This window comes from Amblyomma mixtum, chromosome 3, assembly GCF_055824585.1.
Source record: "Amblyomma mixtum isolate Tamu chromosome 3, ASM5582458v1, whole genome shotgun sequence".
Taxonomy (NCBI): domain Eukaryota; kingdom Metazoa; phylum Arthropoda; class Arachnida; order Ixodida; family Ixodidae; genus Amblyomma; species Amblyomma mixtum.
The window spans coordinates 80,129,802-80,149,249 of record NC_143014.1 but is presented as its reverse complement, the minus strand read 5'-3'; the positions used below and the strand labels follow the sequence as shown (position 1 = coordinate 80,149,249).

The 19,448-nt window shown below is 43.7% G+C and overlaps 1 protein-coding gene across 2 annotated transcripts in view; it reads right to left on the bottom strand.

Annotated features, from left to right (window-relative positions):
- Positions 1 to 19,448, bottom strand: part of Cpsf160 (cleavage and polyadenylation specificity factor subunit 1) — an 89,499-nt gene that overhangs the window by 232 nt on the left and 69,819 nt on the right. For both annotated transcript variants that reach the window (XM_089579877.1, XM_089579878.1), the window contains 5 exons: positions 15,442 to 15,594; positions 11,362 to 11,538; positions 5,664 to 5,730; positions 2,062 to 2,271; positions 6 to 274 (listed from right to left, as the gene is read on the bottom strand). In XM_089579877.1, coding sequence (XP_089436003.1) covers positions 6 to 274; positions 2,062 to 2,271; positions 5,664 to 5,730; positions 11,362 to 11,538; positions 15,442 to 15,594 — 876 coding nt within the window. The remainder of the gene's footprint in view (positions 1 to 5; positions 275 to 2,061; positions 2,272 to 5,663; positions 5,731 to 11,361; positions 11,539 to 15,441; positions 15,595 to 19,448) is intronic.

The following is a 19,448-nucleotide window of genomic DNA, read 5'->3' as shown; positions in this document are numbered from 1 at the left end:
CCTACCTGAGTGACAGTAGTGCCGATCTTTTTTGACAGCTCACTGCGCTCCGTGAAAGATAAGTGCATGAACTTCCAGATGAGCTCACCATCCAGAATGTTTTTATGTGGATTCCCAAGAAAGCGCCTTTGAGAACAGTACATTCTGAATGCCTTCGGATTGAGACCAGCATAATGTGGGATGTTTGTCACCAGCACATTCTGCAGCATAAGCAGTCTTCGGTAGGTCTTCTCTGGTACTGGCAGAACATAGCCAAGGCTGCCATCAAGGGTTGCTGCAAGACAATTGCATTTCACATTAAATGCTGCGCTACTGTTCGCATTCTGATGGAGACCTCAGTAGTTTTCCTATGCAAAGTTTATCTGAGATGCAGACACAGAAATATACCAGCTTTCCATCACATAAAATAAGAGCTAACCATTGTGAAACAGTGGTAAATAACAAAAGTGTATCTTAAATAAAGGTTGAATACCCTGGACAGCTAGCAGTAAAATACATTTAATAGTAATTAAGTAAAAAAACAAAGAACCTAGAGCTAAAGCAAAAGCTATACAGCTCTTCCAAGCAAACAAAGCTTTAGGGAAATTTTCAATTTCTTATGAACCTTGCTGCAGGACACCTTAAATAGACGTAGCAGCCCCAGTGCAGCTCCAGCATTTAAAATTTTTCTACCTAGTACTAAGAGCTGCTAAATTTTGTTGCGAAAGCAACACTACGCGAGTCATCAAGCCATTTCGCGGAGCCGAGGCAAGGCCATACTGTGCATGCGCGAGGAGCAGTGACGTCACACGGCGCACAGCTTTCACGCTGCCGCCATCGCTGCGCGGGTGACTCAGAGGTGATGCCGCCACACTCACCAGTTGCGCATGCGCAGTAGCGGCGCATAGCTAGCGTGCCAGAGCTGCCGCCACTGCCGCGCGCTCTCCATCGCCTCTCTCTCTCTCCGCGTTGCTTTCGCAATCCTCCAGGTTTAACCAGAGCTAAACCACTACCAATTTTTTAAACTACCACACTAAAATAAACATCTTTTGCAAGTAAGGCATGTTGCATGTCGCTTGTTGTGGGGTTTCTTATTACCGTAATAAAAAAAGAAAATGACATATGCCTAGATTTTCTGCTGCGATGAACTGCTTAAGCAGAATGTGCTTTTAGGATGATGCTTTTCTATTTGAGGCTTTTCTCTTTTGCTGCATCCCACTGCCTGAAAGTTGCACCAATTAATTCCGCTATACTTTGGCCGGTTTCTGAGGCTTGCTCATAATTTTACGCTTTACATCGGCTGCATCACAGTTCACTTTATCGCTCCCAAATTATTTTTTTATGCTTTTACGTTCGCTGCATTCACATTTCGCGTTGTGCGAAATGTGTGTGCAGTGTGCACACTGTATTGGATCAGCTGATGCCGTATGCTTGCTCTCCCTCTCTCTGCGCTTGCCGCTCACTTGGGGGGGTCATAGCACCCACCTCTCCGCTTCCATGAATACAGATTTTCAGTCTCACCTATAGTGGAGGGGTGGGGGGGTGGGGCAATCTCTGACCTGGCTTGCTAATGCTCGGCTCGCGCTCGGGAGGTGCAGTTCTCACAATCAGCTTGCCCCAGGCACCGGAGACTTTACTCGGCAGCCACACAGACACACATGCCAGAATTTTCACCTAATGGCACCCATACTGTCTACACAGTAAGAAGAAATGAAGAGGCTATGCTGGGCTGCAGTGTGACAGCCCTTCCCCTAGTTTATAAAAATAAAACTTATTATTTTTTAATAGTATTATTTAACATTATTTATGCTTTCTAATGTCTAAGCAAGCATTCTTGAAAAGCTCACAATCATCTCTGTAATGCATACAATTGCACTTCCAGTAGAAGTTGGACCCTTATATGTATAAGTAGGGCCCCTAAATGTATAGTTAGGACTGGGATGAAAGTAAGCTCCCCTGCAGACGTATCACCTGGACACAACAGCAGTGCCCTTGCACGTGACACCATTTCTTTATACAAGAAGTGGATGAGAAAAGATAATTTATACACATTTCTAAAAGTACAGCAGAAACAAGGCTCACCAAACATTGTGATGTGTCGACCGTCCACAGTGGCTGCTGCACGACGGTCATACTTGGCAATGTCGCCCATGCGGCATTTGATTCGAAACATGGACACTACAGGAGAGCCCACATGGAAGTCTCCTCTTCGCAGCAATCGTTGCCCACCACAGCTTTCACGCGACTCAGGTTGGTACATGTAGAGAAGCAAGTTGCGCTCTGAATCTGTCACTGCAAAGTGCACAAAAAGTTATTTAGACTCCTGCCACTCATGTAATACTTCAAAACAGCACCTCTGATTCAACATTATTACAGCCACTGCCACATGTGCTACACCTGTCATGTAGTGCCAGGATAGCCACAAGCCTTTCTGCTCACCAGCTCATCCGTTAACTGTGCTACACATATAGCAGTGAGGCAGTGACAAACATAAGATGTTTCTACCCTAGCGGCATCCACTTTTGTAGAGATCATTTATCTCACATTATACATACCAGTGATCACTGATGTAATGATCAGGCTCCCTTGATGAGAAACATAATGCGGCCATGATACCTTAACATAATGAGAACAGAAGTGCCCAAAATATAAGCAAGCCAGGAAAGATCCACAGATAAATAGTTCACAAGGAAGCATTTATTAGGTAGTTCGAAAGAAGTATGTGTTCCAAATTCCATACAGCCTTGGGTGCCAGCCTCGGAGCTAGGGTTTGAGATAGCGGATTGACAAAACATAGACGTATTCTCACATTACTATTACGCACAGGGCAGGCATGCAGATGAACAGTTCGTAGTAATGCTCGCTGCATTATTGAACCCCGCCTCAACGTTTGGTTTGGTTTTGAGGTTTTAACGTCCCAAAACGACTCAGGCTATGAAGGACGCCTTATCGTTTAGCAGACTTCCAATACATGGTTTGAGAAAATCACATGTGAAGGTCTTGCACTCATCGGAAGCATTTAGCCCGGTGGTGGACAAGGGGCCTGCAAAACCCATCGCCAGTGGATACAACTGCCACGCTGAAAGTCGCAGGATAATAAACTCGATCACAGCAAATTAAGTCTTCAATTACGGCGGCATGCAGCGTTTACATAGGGCCATTTAGCCACTGCTTCTATGTGCACCCTGTGTCCTGTAGCCTCGCATGGCAGCCCGGAAGTCTGCTTTGAACACATGGCGCCACAGCGCTTTGAACAGATGTCGCCACAGCACTTTCAAAATGGCGGCACACAAATTTATTTCGTGCTCTGGTCTATATGCGGAAGCTCATTCTCTAGTTTACATTCATAGATCCCTGGGAGTCCTCGTACCTCTCCTGGCGCAGTGGTGCAACAGTTAAGCGATGCGCTGCCACCCTGGGATGGCAGGTGCTCCCAGCGGTGGGCCTTGTGTAGCCCAGGTTGCTCTTCCCGAGTGAGGAATCATTAATTTAACTGCCACCTGCCAGGGTGGGCAGTTTGCTCACAATCCGGTGGGCAGCTTGTGATGATGCCGCAAGCAGGTGGCGCACCTGCCTCCCATAGGTTGCTCTCTGGGCACCACCTGCCAGAGTCATGCTCGCGATTTTTCACTCACAATGCCGACGCCACATTTTCTGGATAACGGGGCCTTCAATGCTGTCACATTAAAATATTCTAATTATCGAATGACTCCGAAAACGCTAAAAAGAACCGCTTGCCTCACGATAAATTTACTTGGTGAAAGAGTGGGCAATGGTTGGTTGCTTGCTTGCTTCTGAGGCAAGAACAGCGTGACAATTTTTCTGTGGTGGCACTCCACTGCTACTGCATTACACTCTTAAGTGGCAGCATCCCGTATGGAGAGGCTTCAACACAAACTGTGAATAGCACGTGACAAGCGCATAGTTTCAGCACAAAGAAAGAACCACGTGGACAGAAATGCTCAATAGCGCCGAAGCGGCAAGAAAGACAATGGGGTAGAAAAAAACTTGCGAAATGTTCCAATCAGTGCTCGAAACGGCGCGCAGCTGGGCTCAGAAGCTTGCTGATGCGGGCTGGCACGGAGCTCAGAAAAGTGAAACTGAAACTATGTGGTGTGACTGTTCTTGAAGGCAGGGCCTACCATTCGTTGTCACGCTTCCCGTTGTGTGTATGTCAGAGGTGCACGAGTGACTGTGCAGCATGGAATTCAGGTTTGAGTCGGGCTATTTGGTCGATCGCTTGCCGCGTTCGTCATACCTGGACACGGCCTCCTTTTGGGGGGCCATACCAATTAACTGGTGCGAGATCTGTAGCATCCAATTAGCCAAGCGTGCAATGACATAGACTTGCATGAGCACTGGCCAAGACCACCCCGACAGTTTGAATTATCCGAATTTTTGAATTAACAAACTTTCACTCTACACCTAACTGTAAGAGACGAGAATTGTGTCCTAAAAGCTACACAGGGTGCATTGACAGATGAGGCAGACAGGCAGAGTGCTATATCACAACTGCCTTAATTCCACACAGATCAAGGCACAGATCAAGAAGCTGGCGCAGGCACGTGCCACGAGCAAGGGAGCGTGGCACCGATGATGGTGATATGGCACCACTACATAATTACGTCACACGCAAGGCCACTCACAAAACAACACTGCTTCAGCAGGTTGAAAGACCATCTCTACACACCAACCCTCTCAATCAAGCTCTCCTGAGGCAATGCACAACTGCACGTTAAGCAGCATGGACAAGCTGAATGGTACGTGCCTATGGGTAACTAAGCAGCAGTCCCTGAACTGTTGAACTTGTTAGCCAGAGAATTCAGCACAACTGCTCATTTCAAAGGGAGTTAAATGCAGCATGATTTTCACTGAGCTTTAGGCTTGTGTTCACCAGTGAGCTTTGGGTGAGCACCAGAGTTACCAGTAGCACGATGCAAAAGTTCCAAGCAGTTTCACAGCTTCCCTCCATTTGGAGATGACTGTTTGATCATGTTAAAAGGCACTAAGGACAAACAGAAGTGGGCCTGTATTCATAGGGTACCGAGTTCTAATTACACAGAGGCCACTCTCATCGATAACGAAGTTTTTATAGCTAGGAAAGACCACAAAATTAAATACAGGTGTGGCCATCACCGGCAAATTTTGCAAGTGAAATGCGTGCATCAACACCAATTTTTGGGAGCTCATCGCAGAGGCTATGCTACACCACCATTCACGTCAAAACAGTGGCAACCAGCCCTTCTTAATGTAAATGCCATGAGTATGGATTAAGTGGTGGGGAAGAAAAAAGATAATCCACTGAGCAGTTTACAGATAAAATCACATGTATTATCAGCGATGAATGAAATGCGAACAACACAGCTGAAATGGGAGAAACAAAATAAGATTTTACTTGAGGTAGACTGACTATTAGTGCATTTCATTTTCGTTCTGATGGCACGAAGACCACTGCATGGAACTGTCAATAGGTCCTGCATATATTTCTTCTCCAGCTGCCAATATTTTTGTTTTTTGTGATCTTGTTTTGGCGGTAACGTTTTCTTGCTCATGTGTTGGTTTGACATTAATGATATAACATGAGCTTTTTATTTTTCTAACGAACAGTTTTGTCAGACTCCTCTTGCACTCATTTCATCGCATGAACTGAAAGCAGCGCTATAGTAATCTGATTTGTTACTCACCCAGGAAGCTCATTTGAGTGCTGTCTATGAAGAACTCCACAGCATAAACTTCCATAGGTCTCACATCCTAAAACACATAAAAATGATAGGGGAACAAGTAACATGAGCAAGACACAGGACACACAAGCATCAGCGTAATAAACAAGAAAACCACTTCCGTGCGTTGTGTTGGGCTTTACAGTGCATAAGCATCTAAGGCAGCCATGAGTCAAACACAGCGTTGTTTTTCTGCACTAAAGGAATTAAACATTTTAGAATGTTATGCGGTGTTTTGTCGTGTGTTGCCTATCTCTGCCCTCGAATTTTTCGTGCTGTTCACCATCCAAAGCAATTCAAACATTAGCTACTTTCAAGAATCTGAACACACATAGGTGCATTTTCTTGTGGAAAGGAATGTGTTCGTTAAAATTATTGCGTGAAATGTTTTTTTCTTCCGTTTCTTGAGGTTTTTCATGAAATAAAATGTAGTTTGCTACAAACAGATTTGTACAAGATTCACAAAAGGGGTTTGCTTGTTTCATGAGTACGAAGTAATGTGAAAGATGTGAGCTGAATGCAAAGATGGCATAAACTCTTGCTCTTTAAGAGGTGTATAAATGCAAGATGTATGGCATTCTGCCACCATCACGCACATGTTGTAGAGACACTGAGGACAAACTCAACCTGGCCTATGAAGGTAGACTGCAACGTCTGAATAACAAAGATTACATACTTTCCATGACAAAAAAGTTACTTTTACAGAAATGCGACTCTCATGAGCTAGAAAAAGAGTGAGAAATGAAAGACTGGAATCGTCACCACCAGCCACTTTCAGAGCCACGGTGCCCCGCCTGTGACGTCAGGGAGATTTTGTGTTGCTTAGAAGAGAAAACAATGAATGACATGCACAAATTAGGGGTGTGCGAATAGTATTTGCTATTCGAATCGAACTGCACTTTCAGTATTAAAACTATTCAAACCTCCTGAACATTCAGAAAATTCCTGTTTGTCTGAACTCGTGGCGAAACATCACAATGTTCCCAAATGCCAGTACCTTTCATATGTCACATGAATTAACTTGCTCGTTTCGTACAGAATCGACTGCCAGCACGTGGCAAAAGCCCGCACACGGTAATGCTAGGTCTTGCATTCTGCATGCTAGGTCAGTGCACTGACGGCCATCGAGAGCCGCCGCGGCATGGATGCTGCGTGCTTGCGGGTTGGAAAATGAAGTGCTGCACCAAGTGGTATGTCACTGCATCATGCCACAATGCAGTTGACAATTGGTGGTAAACCTGACTGGCAACGGTCTCCTCGTTTTAGATCATTACGCTTAGAGGCATGGTGCACACAGAAGCGGCTCAGCAGGCTGCGTGTGGTCACGAATGCTGCGTTGCTTTGTCTCCAGGCATCCCGAGAGAGCATGGAAGGGACGGTTCCGCTCGCACTGCAGTTCAGGCTGTTGCCCTTCTGTACACTTCGTGAGCCATCTTGTGTTTTGCCAGCACTGCCTTGCCTAGCCATTAACCGACCGCTGATGGCAATCCTCCAGTAATGAGGTATCTGGTCACCTTACAATGCTTCACGACAGCAATCAGTGCTCTTTCATGTAATCATTACATAAAAATGCGATAGCAGGCTTTTTCACTGCACTGGATGCAATTATCTAAAGAACTGGAAACTAGGTATTAGTCTACAAAATAAAGTTCATTACTGTTATTACTATGAAATTACCCCTCCCTTATTTGATGCCTGGTAGGCCTTACAGGTATAGCAAAATTATGATGATGGCCAGAAACAACTGTTTGCAAATTTGCAATCAATTTTATTATGCCTATTCGCCTCGCAACCAAAAATTTGATATTCACGCACCTTTAGCACAAATATAAAAATAGCGTTTGCTTTGCTGCAGCCAGTACACTTTTATTGCACAAGACCCGCCACGGTGGCTCAGTGGTTACGGCGCTTGGCTGCTGACCCGAAAGACACGGGTTCGATCCCGGCCCTGGGGGGTGAATTTCGATGGAGGCGAAATTCTAGAGGCCCGTGTGCTGTGCGATGTCAGTGCATGTTAAAGATCCCCAGGCGGTCGAAATTTCCGGAGCCCTTCACTACGGTGTCCCTCATAGCCTGAGTTGCTTTGGGACATGAAACCCCAATAACCATAACCTTTATTGCACAAGAATGAGAAAAACAACAACTAAGACAACTAAGTGTGCAAAACTAAACACAGCAAACCCATGACACTTGACGTCATCACGAATGACACGAGCCTGAATCAGAGTGTTGGGAAAAAACAACTGCACTTACACTCCAAATTTCTTAGCCTTGGAGACATCTTTTTCCGCTGAACAAATGCCAATAGAGTCACAAAAAGCCCAGCTATCACATTTTACTTAGAACAAAAATCCTGCGAGGTTTTCCTCAGTGTCCCCTTTGAGTAACTCTGCCATAGTGCTTTAGTGTGGAAAGTAAACAGTACCAAGATTTTCTGCCTGCTAAATGCAATAAGGTGCCGCCGGCAGTTACAAACAACCTGCAGGACTCAGATGGTGCTGTGGTTGCTGTTTTGCCAAAGGTGCCAGCCGCAGCCTTGTGGGTTGCAACAAAAATAAGATAACAATCTACAAAACGAGAGAAGCTGGCCAAATTCACAATGTTCCATACCATGGTGCATGCCTAGCGGCTGCGCCATATAAACCGGCACTCCACGTGGTCTCAGCAGAGCAAAAATTCTCATGCCTCGAGCTACATGATGAGTGGTGGCAATGAAAAACAGCTGTGTATTCTGCCCAAGGCTGTCCTCTCCACTCGTCAGGCAATGTATAATGGCACTGCCGTCAGTATGTGAAGCTTCAGTGCAGGTTGCTTTCGTTTTTATTAGGCCTGTTTTTGTTCAGACAGGCAGCCTTCCTTTTATTTTATTTGTAGAAAAAGAGGAGGTCAGAACAACAGTAGAGAAGAGACATGAATAGGTTCAATGAAAGTTGGGAAATCACAGACAAAGTCAATCATAGTCAACAAAAAAAGCTGGCCTGTGCACATTCACAGTGACGGCATTAAACTTAGTGCCAATACTGGGGCATCGAACCATGAGATTTATAAGACAAGAAATGACAATACAGTCAGAAGATATGCAAACTTACAACTGTTTCTTGAATCTTGAGAGAAGAGAGAGGAAAAAGATTAAACTAAACTAAGAGGGAGGCAAAAACCAAGAGAAAATGACAATGCTTTTTTTCTCTTCACGTTACTGAACCCTTTCCTTTCATTTTTCTCATTTTGCATCATGACCAAGGTTCTGGGCGTATAAAACTCACACGACGGTTACGAGTCTGTAGCACAAATGTTTGAAGATTAGCTGCAGCGTGAAAACAAAAAACTGTTCAGACATTCAGCTCCTAGGTTTTTGTCCATTTTTAGACTCGTCCTTCAAGGTGTGTTTAATTGTCCTACAAGAAGCACAGGACACAACCTGTGTCAGGAAAGAGAAGTGGTGCCGTGCACCATGACATGGTTTTGTGGCGTCCTCTGCATGCAGCAAAGCAAATTAGCTCTGGTGCCATGGCATGGTTTTGTAGCGTCCTGTGTACTCAGAGAGCGCTGGCACTGTAAACTAGCATTTGCAAATGCTGCCGTCGTCCCCGTAAAACTAGGGCAAAAGCTAAGATGAGCTAACTCTCTAAAAGGGGTTACACAGTTTGTAAGAAGGATTGTGCATTATCTAACTGCACTGTCATTTCTTGTCCTGCTAATGTTCATATTTTAAAACTGTGCGAACAAAATGTTGTGGTTTAAGGCAGACTGGGCGAAAATCGGTTAATGGTTTATGGGGGTTTAATGTCCCAAAGTGACTCACGCTATGAGGGACGCCGTAGTGAAGGGCTCTGGAAATTTCGACCACCTGGGGTTCTTTAACATGCACAGACATCGCACAGTACACGGGCTTCTAGACTTTTGTCTTCATTGAAATTCAACCACCGTGGCTAAGATCGAACTAGCGTCTTTCGGGTAAACAGCCGTGCGCCATAACTGCTGAGCCACCGCGAAATCATGCAACTCATGGCACAACACATTGCAGCTGTTTTAAACACAGAAATCACACCCCTGCCATGTGCTATTTTATGCTTTTATTTAGGGTTGTGCGAATATTCAAATGCTTCAAATATCGAAGTGACTAATGCGATATTCGATTTGGGCTTCAAAAGCAAATAGCAATATTCAGAAACCTATAATAATTTTGAAGTATTTCAAAATTTGAGAATTAAGGAAAATAAGCTACTGGATGAAGCAGCCGATGGCCTTATGTACGCTCTGAAACTTCTGCATGATCGCATTGCTCTACACGTCGGTTCACGTGGGGCACGTTGTGCATTTGGCGCAGTGGCCGTGTCAACAAACTCTGCCTTCAACAGCTGCATGATTTGGTGGACACACCTGATGGGACAAAACCCAGATGTGAAAGCGAACCCACCGCGACAGGAACTACACTGCACCAGCTGCATCGAAGGCCCGAAAGACGAAGATGACAAAAACGAATGCAGAATTACAAACATGACCAAGGCAAGCATTCCAATGGTATTGGCTTTCGTAGTTGCAGAGTCGCTGAAAACCAACTTTGAAGCAGGCAATACCTTACTGTTTACACCCTCTGGCAGTTGAAATTTGATGAGAGGTGAAATGCCAGTTATTTTAGGCATCACGGTCAGAAAGCCAGCACAGCGAAGCGTTTTGATCAGTTTTCGAAGAGCACTCTCCTTTTTCTCTGCTTACTTTTCGCATGTTTAGATGAAAGTACTTGCCTCAGAAAGAGTTCATTTTACACCTGCTCACCAAAGATAGGTTCACCTTGCACCTTTATGCAGCGGCACTTCTGCCGGTGCAAGGAGGTGTGCTCGCATCTTCTCGTGCCTCGAACTGGCCCACGCCGACGACATGCTACGCTCCGGAGCAGCGAAACGCTAAATGTTGCGAGGTTGGTCTATGCTAGGACCCACCCTGAAATCGCGGGTGCCCCGTCCTTTGATTGGTATATGGCGGCGCACCGTGTGACACTTCTAACGTGTGCTAGTGGTGCGGTCACGTGACTGCATGCCATGCGGATGAGGTTGGAGAAATTGCGGCATCAGATGCGGTGTGTTCAAAAAATCTGCCAGCAACTGTTATATTTAAAATAAGCAGCATGTTAAGAATCTCATGGTAACGACTTGAGACTATGATGCTTAGTGTACTTAGATTGCTGCTGTCTGTGCCTAATGCGAGTTGTAAAGCATTTAATTTATTTTGTATCTTTTTTTTATTTCAGCTGCCTTAGTAAATCCTACAAAACACATCTTACAGCATATGCTATTCAGCTCTAATGAAATACCTCTTTTTTTTTTTATTACTGCATTTCGAGTCGCAAACTATTCACTTCGATTTGAAAATATTCGCTTCGCTTCGAAACAATTTGAAAAAAAATACCTATTCACTTTGAACTGAAAATTCAATATTCACACATGCCTACCTTCATTATTTAAAGCAATAGTAGTAGCCTGAAGTCTTCCAAAATACATTACAAAGCCATCAATAAATAACTACAAGCTTCCTCATACTAGCATTAGCCAAAATTTCTTGCCAAACACCAATCTCGATTGTTGAAAGCAGCTGAGAGAGCACATGCTCACTCAATACTGCTCTATGCTTTGTTTCATGGAATGCATAAAAAAAGAAAGCTTACCCTGCTAACAAGAGACAGTGTTCTAGATGCTTCTTGGTACCTCAGTAGTGAAACAGATTTGAAGACATCCCCTACTAGAATCAGGTTCTTTACCGTCACCACAGAGTGGATGTAGATCTGTGTATCAATGAATGCCACTCCAACCAGCTCATTGTCTTTCAGCTGCCATATGTATATCTGCAACAAGCAATGTCACCCAAATTCAAAAACAAGTCAGAGCAAAAGTTAGCCAAGAGACATACATAATACTGGAACTTAAAACTTGTGCCCAAGAAAGCTACAGTCTTCCCTACTCCTTTGAATTTCACAATTAAATAACAAACTAAAAGTCTGTGACATTGGAAAGTTCGTCACCTGAGTGAGCCATTGAAGCTGAAGTTTAACCCTTTTACTCCAATGCCTCGTGTGACTCAAGTGCGACCTCACCATATCCACATGTATGCATTTCAAGTACTCCCTGGCTGCTTTTGCATGAACTCAAGTTAAGAAGAACTTCCCAGATGTTATGCCATGTCTACAGAGGTCATGTATTAGCAGGGTCCTTTGATGATGTTTCTTAGTGGTTATAAAGCTTTCCATGCGGCTTCACATAGGTACAGAACCAGCCACTACAAGAAGCACCAAGTCAAGTTTAATAAAAGTAGGCACACAATGAAATACTATCATGTAGAAAAGCAAAAATCTTTTTACAAAAAAAAAAAAGAAAATGCTAATTCAGACATAATGTCTATAGTTTTTCAGGGCATTTGCATGCCTTTGAAAAGATGCCAAAGAATACCATGGCCAGTGGGTCTGCCTAGTGCCACGTATGAGTGAATGATAACGAAATTTTGCCAAATAGATGGCCGCACCAACTAATGAACACGATGCCACGACACAGCCATTACAGGCTATGTAAAAAGCTATGAAACAGTATTACGTAGAAGCTTCAGGACCATTAGAAAATTTCAAAAGAGCCTGCTATTAGCATGAAAGTTACTGCTTTGACAACACATGAAGCACGTGTATTCATCCTCAGCTGGGGGACTATGTGTGTTCTGCTCCTTCATATGACTGAAAAAGCCAGCATGACCATGCACTATCTGATGAACAAAGAAATCCATAAACTTCTTATGAATTAAACTCCAATGAGGGCAACACTGATCAATTTGTTGAAATGTTGCACAAAATGCCATATGAAGAAACCCAGCAGTGGTTGTGAACAAGCAGTGAAAGGGTAGTGAGAGATGCACTTTTCAAACTGTTTTTCATCCCAGATGTACAAAAGAAAGGGGGTAAAAAATATGAGGACAGCTTTGCTCAATTTAAGGAATCAATGCCTGCCTGTACAATGGGCCAGCACTGGAATGTAATCAGCAAGAAGCAATAACCACAGCAGAAGTGAACACTTTTATCACACGACCCAAAGTCTTGTGAAGAGAAACCAGGCTAGAGTGAACTAGAATATATTCTAGTGGCATAAACGACTCCATGCAGGTGGACCGTTTTTTCATGGATGCCATGAGATGGCTCCACTGTACTTTTTCCTACTGCTGTGGTGCAGTGGCCTATGGTTTCTGGGACTTTTCAGCATGCAATAATTGTAGATACCAAATAATGCTTCTATCTAAACACTTCCATCTTCCATGTATGAATATTCATTATTTTCACACTTCTGGAACTGAATGTGCCAGTAAATCAGTTCAAGCCCAAACATCGCACTATACGCATCTTCAACTGCGTATCCATTCACCAGCTGGAGCTAGAAAAAAGTGCATTCTCCTTTTCAATTCTATGAGAATCGGCCACTTAAATACACTGTGCTGAGAAAGTACAAGCTGTCCATAGACATATGCGGGCAATGCATGACAGATTTTGCAAAACCTGTGCCTGTGTCCTTTAACAATGTCCTCACGAAAACCAGTAAACATTCTTGACAGGCAGTTAGTCAAAGTGTTTAAAGACACGCATGTTCATTTCAGTTGGGTTGAACTGCAGATATAAGCGTTCCAGCCCCTTCAACTTCATACAGACTGATTAAAAATGATGCACAGAACTTTAAACAATGCTTTCTGTGCTTTTCTAGATATTAAAATTTATGCCTGTTGATTCAGGCAGACTGTCTTCCCGAATGTAGGGCCTTTTACTACAAAAGCAGAGCTGGCATCACTTCTCCCACCACCCCGGCAATCTGACGGCTGTTCAAGTGAACCCTCCAGTCCTAGCGAGGAGCCTCCACCCTCCACCTTCACCCTCCAGAAGCACCATTCACCTCACTACCAACCCAAACCCAGCTATAGGGGCTGCCTGCCCACCCACTGAAAACCAGAACTCAATGCCCTGCCCTGCCTACCTTCCTCCTCCAGAAGTATACACCCATGAACACACATCTGCCTCCACCCTCCACGAAGCATACACAGCAGCAGAATGAAAAAGCGATGGCTGAATCGAATTCAAAGATGCAGTAGGAAAGCCAGCTGCCCTCCAGAACCACCACCAGCCAGCCACAAGGGTGGGCAGCCCCTACAGCCAGAGGGATGTCCATCGACCTATTGCCACCCTTGATCAACTGCCGCCCACTTTCACCCTTCAGATAATTTCGGTCGCATGTTAGCCTCAGCTTACAGTAGAAGCATTCATTAAAGTAAAAGCTTAAAACTAATTATCGAGGGTAAATTCAACTGCTTTCGCAGAGTTGTCGCACCAGATGTCCAATTGTCCTGCAGTTTTTTCACACACAGTTCAGTATAAATACAGTGCTCTATACATGATAGGCAGCTGCTTGACCAAGAAATCAGAGATATAAAAGCGGGGCCGAAGTCTAGTTTATTCAAAGTGCACTGGGCAGTGTTTAACATCTGCTCAATTTCTTTGCACCTTTACGCCTGTTGGTACTACACTTTTTGTGAAAAAAAAAAAATGTGGGCGTGTTGCAACATAAAATGCAGTTACCCCAGTCACAACTTGCTCACAGTCACCTTGGCATCCAAGCTCAATCGTCTGCTTTCTCTTAATGTGGCCCAGAACATCAAGTACACTGTCACAACACAATTACAACAGGCTAAAGCATTCAGTAATGATGATTGCCTATCCTTGCCCTGGAATGCCCAGCCGGCCATGCTGCAGTATGAAAGAGAGCAGCAGTGCTTCTAGCGGCTTTCCAGAGCGTAAGGGGCTGCCGGATAGCCAGGAGCGCCCTCTCGGTCATGCCGCTATAATATATTCTAGTTTATTATGAACCAGGCATTTCGGGGCAAGCTTGGCTTCTTCTTATGGGGAGACACGATGGGAACAAGGTTTTAAACCTTCGTTTGGTCCGCTGTCACAGTTCCAGGAAAGGCCTCCCTGCCTCCCTTTCACTCTGCCTTCACACTTTTTTGTGCTGCCAGTTAAACACATCACCATTCCAACTCGCCTACCTGCCTCTATTTTTGGTTCGGGTCCTATCAAAACAACTAAAGTAGCACTGAGAATGTGGTGCTTACGTGTATGAGGCACTGTAGGGGAAGTGTGCACATTTCTGAAAATAGCCTCAAACACACAAGCTCCATGTATACTCTCACATCCCCCACCTTAAACTACGAATACATGCAAATTTCCCCAGCACATCACAATGTGGTGTCGAGTGTAGCTAAGGCCACGAGCCAATATTATCACACTTTGCTCACTGCCATCAGCACTCACTCTCAGTTAAAACATCTTCAGTGTGTATCACAAATAACTAGTACTACATAAAAAATAATAAACTACCAATTAAACTGCAGCCACAAAAGTAAGCAGCTTTGTATATTTATAATGCATATATAATTTCTTTCTCTAAGCTCAGGCTCAACACACTACACATGTAGCAGGACAATTCATAATTGTCAATTACATACGCTACACAGCAACAGAAAACCACAAAATACTTATCTCTGTTTAGCATGCAGTACTGACACCGGCTACAGGAGACTTTACATACCGGGTGTTGAACCTAAGATGTCCAGCAATTTTTTAAAATAGCCTTTTTGAGCTAGGTGAGCGGTTTTTTCGGCACAGCACTGTAACCGGTGTAGCAGGTTACAGTGCTTATGGTTACATAGTGGTTATGTGCTCCCTCACCTTCTGACCAATGGCACTCAGGAGGAAGCCCACCACTTGTGACAAGGCAGTCACAGGCCCTTTCTGTTCCTTGCTGTACACAATCTTTATTTTATTTTTTGTCAGTGGCTGACCAGGTTCCGGAACAACATCAATAATATCAAGGATAATGATCTGAAAAAAAAAAAAAAAAAAGAGATAGAGGCAGAGCAGAGGGGTTTGTGGAAAAAGCAACTGACACATCAACATGGGAACAGCAAAAGTATGTTGCAAGCCCCATCTATAAACTCACATTCTAATGAAGAAAATATGCACTATTGCTTTCAAAAATACGTAGCCCACGGCTCTAGCAGCAGAAGCGGTTGCACGGAGTGAAGACAGATTTCGCCCTCACTCTTGTGCACATGTAAAGGGCTTGATAAATTTCATGTGCGGTGTTCGTCTGTTTTGCTGCTGCCGCTCGCTACGAAAGAGGACTCCCGGATGCTCGCATGTCTATGCACTCTGTAGGGAGCACAATGCACATGCATTGAAGCGCACAAAAAAATGCGGCAGGGCAAGGTGCTGTCGCTCGGTCACACTCTCTAGCAGGGAGACTAGGGACGCAAGCATCAGGCCACCGATCTGTGAAGTGGTGCAGACCTGTTTCTCTTTTCGATAGCCACACTATATTTTGTGGTTATGTAAAATAACGCGGTTTATATTTTTTTACTTCGACTATTTAACAAGTGCCCGTTGCATCCACCTGTGCGTATATTTGAATGTATATTTAATGAAGCACGAAGACCAGGAAAGAAGCTAAATAATGGTTTATGGCTTATGGTTAACGTCCCAAAGCGACTCAGGCTATGAGGAACGCCGGATGCCATAGCGAAGGGCTCTGGGAATTTCGACCACCTGGGGTTCTTTAACTTGCACTAACATCACACAGTACACGGGCCTCTAGAATTTCGCTTTTAAAGAAATTTGACTGCCACAGCCGGGATCGAATCTGCGTCTTTTGGGTCAGCTGCTGAGCACCATAACCACTGAGCCACCACAGTGGCAGCAGCTAAATATTTTTATAAAAAAGGAAAATTGGCAGTGTTTTACCAAGAATTAATTAACTGAAGGTGACCGACATTGGGCTTGAACACATGAACAACAATGCGCTGATTTCAGGCAATATTCATTGGTGTCCAGCAGCCACATAAGAACATTCAGCAATCTCGCTCCTGAGAAATGAAGTTCTACAGGTTGGTCCTTAACGGAGGAAACGCTGTATGAGTCCCATTCATTGTGACTTGACTTTCATCATCATCAGAGAAATGTGGTAAGCTAATGGTAGCAAACAAAAATGCATTTCATTTCATTTGCTTCTACATAACAGCTTTGTTTTGTAAAAAAAAAAAGAAAAGAAAAATGGTGTTGCAGTATTGGTGGCTGAATTATGTTGGGAACGGTATGTAGCATTATAGCATCAGCTGGCTATAAGGAATCGTTTCAAGGCAATTTCCTTGCAACCGGCACTGTCATGGAACATCAAGAAATCATGTTATTTGTTAGCTAACAGACACTTTCTTTATGTTTCCTGATGGACCCGAAGGCTTTTAATACAATGCCATGCGAAGACGATAAAGAAGAGAACAGTCTTAGCAATAGCGACAACGATAAGGACTGAAATCCTACTCCTGAGACGAATGCTGCTGATAGAGAGGACCTTGGGAAAATATGAGATCAAATTCCTAGCTGCAATCTCGCTAATGATGCTGAGATGGAGACAAAAGCAAGATGAAATTATAAAGAAAAAAATGCGTCTGTTGATAAAGTAGGTGTGAAGGTCTTAAAATTACACAGTAACCGTGGAGTAGTAACACTGGCCAGCACAATCAGCAGTGCCATGCCAGTAAAACAATACAAGAAGTATGCAGAGGTATCCTCTACTGTGAGCATCCTTGGCAAGCAGATGAACACCTACACAAAGAGTTTATCGAGTTTCTATCATGCCCGCTTTACTGGTCTTGATGTTCCCTAAATTATACGTTCAAGCATATGCACTGTGGTGTGCAGCAGGAGTTTGCTAACGAGTCAAAACAAGTCAGCATAAAAAATATAATCATGACCAGAGATATAAACAAGCCATCAAAAAAGAAAAACAGGGCTTTACCAGTTCACAGAGTGGTGACTTTACGCTAAGCAGCCCTAGGCTTGCTGCAACTACGCATCTGAAGAGCACAACAAAGCAACTGCACCTGGCCTCAGTGTGCGTGCCATATGCCGTGCGCCTCCCATGGTGCATGTAAAGGGGCCCTCCTTCGTAGCAAGTGTCATTGGTGAAAAGGACGAACACCACACATAGCTTCAAAGGAAGAAGCACTGAAAGCAGCTGCCCATCAACTTTTGCACGTGCCAGTGAGCGCATAATGTTTACCAAGCCACTTTTTTCAAAAATATGCACTGTATGTGATTTGACGTCAAAGTCCATCTTCTGTTCACAATCACATGGAGGTAGGAAGCTAAGATGGTCATTGCTGAGGAACAGTGGAGACTGTTAAAGGGCAACTCCAGCATTTTTTTGTATCCCCATGAATTTTACTGCAACTTTCAGGGTAAGTTCATCTATCTTTCTTATCTAGCTCTATCTAGTTACCTAGCTTTCTTGACAAGCACAACTTATTAACCCCGCATCAGCATGCCTTCTGCAAATGCATGTTGACTGAACTGGCACTCCTTAAGCAGAAACAACTAATCCTAGAAAACTTTGAGGCACGTTTATTAACCTTAGGCATTTTTTTTAACTTGTCCAAAGCCTTCGATTCCATTGATCCCAAACTTTTGATTCGTAAATTGACTTACAATGGCATTTGAGATATGGCCCTTGACTTACCTGAATCATACTTGGGTCACAGAAAGCAATTTGTGCATATTAACGGCTTACCATCTAATACCCTTCCTGTTCATGTAGGTGTCCCTCAAGGAAGTATCTTGGGCCCTCTTTTGTTTAACATTTTCACCATCTTACTAACATTGATCCCGACACCATGCACATTATGTATGCCGGTGACACCACTCTTCTCTTTTCATCGAAATCCCCAGATGATTTGGTCCTACATGCTTACAACGCGCTTTCTAAATTACATCAGTGGTCTCTCGAAAACGCTCAAATAACCAACACCGAAAAAAAACAAAGCCTCACTCTTTCATCCAAAAAATATGAATGTTGCATTACCTGGAGATATAGTGCTTAACACTGGTACAGTTGAAGTTGTACGATCATTCAAATGTTTTGGTGTGCATTTTAATCATGCTATGTCCTGGCACTCCCAAATAAATTTCCTCGCTGGCAAACTGTCACAGGGGCTGAGTGCTTACCATTCCCTCAGGTACCCGCCTCAATTCGTAAAACTGCTAATTTATAATGTACTTTTTCTTAGTAATTTTAATTATTGCTGCTTCGTATGGGGACAATTTCAAACACAAATATTCTTAAGCTGTTTGTTTTTCAGAAGAAAGTTCTTCGTGTCGTATGCAATAAGCCTCACGACTTTCATTCCGCTTCTCTTTTCAATGAGCTCAGAACCCTAAAATTGCCTGCCTTAAACTTACTGTCAACTTCCATAAGAAATGTAAAAAGCATTCACATTCTCAACTCTCTTGCCAATCTCACAAAACGCAGAGCCCCTTACACAACTCGAGCTCCCGACACTTGGGTGTGTTCCTGACCTACGTACTAATTATGGTCAGCAAATGTTATGCCACCGGCTGCCCTGGTAACTGAATGATCTCTTCAGATGCAATATTGATGTGCTCACTTGTCCCACAAGAAATCTGTATGAATTATTTTTGCACTCATGACTGTGTTTGGTTGCTCTTGTACTTTTTTTTTCTTTCCTTTCGTACCTTTTTTTTAATGCATTTTTGCATATTTTAAAATTGTTATATGAATTTGCCTTTGAATTTTTGTTCTTTTTTTTTTTCATTTTTGTTCAACAAGTTTTCCTCCTGTCCTGCTGCTGCTATTGTACACAGAACTAGGGGCCAGTCAAGCT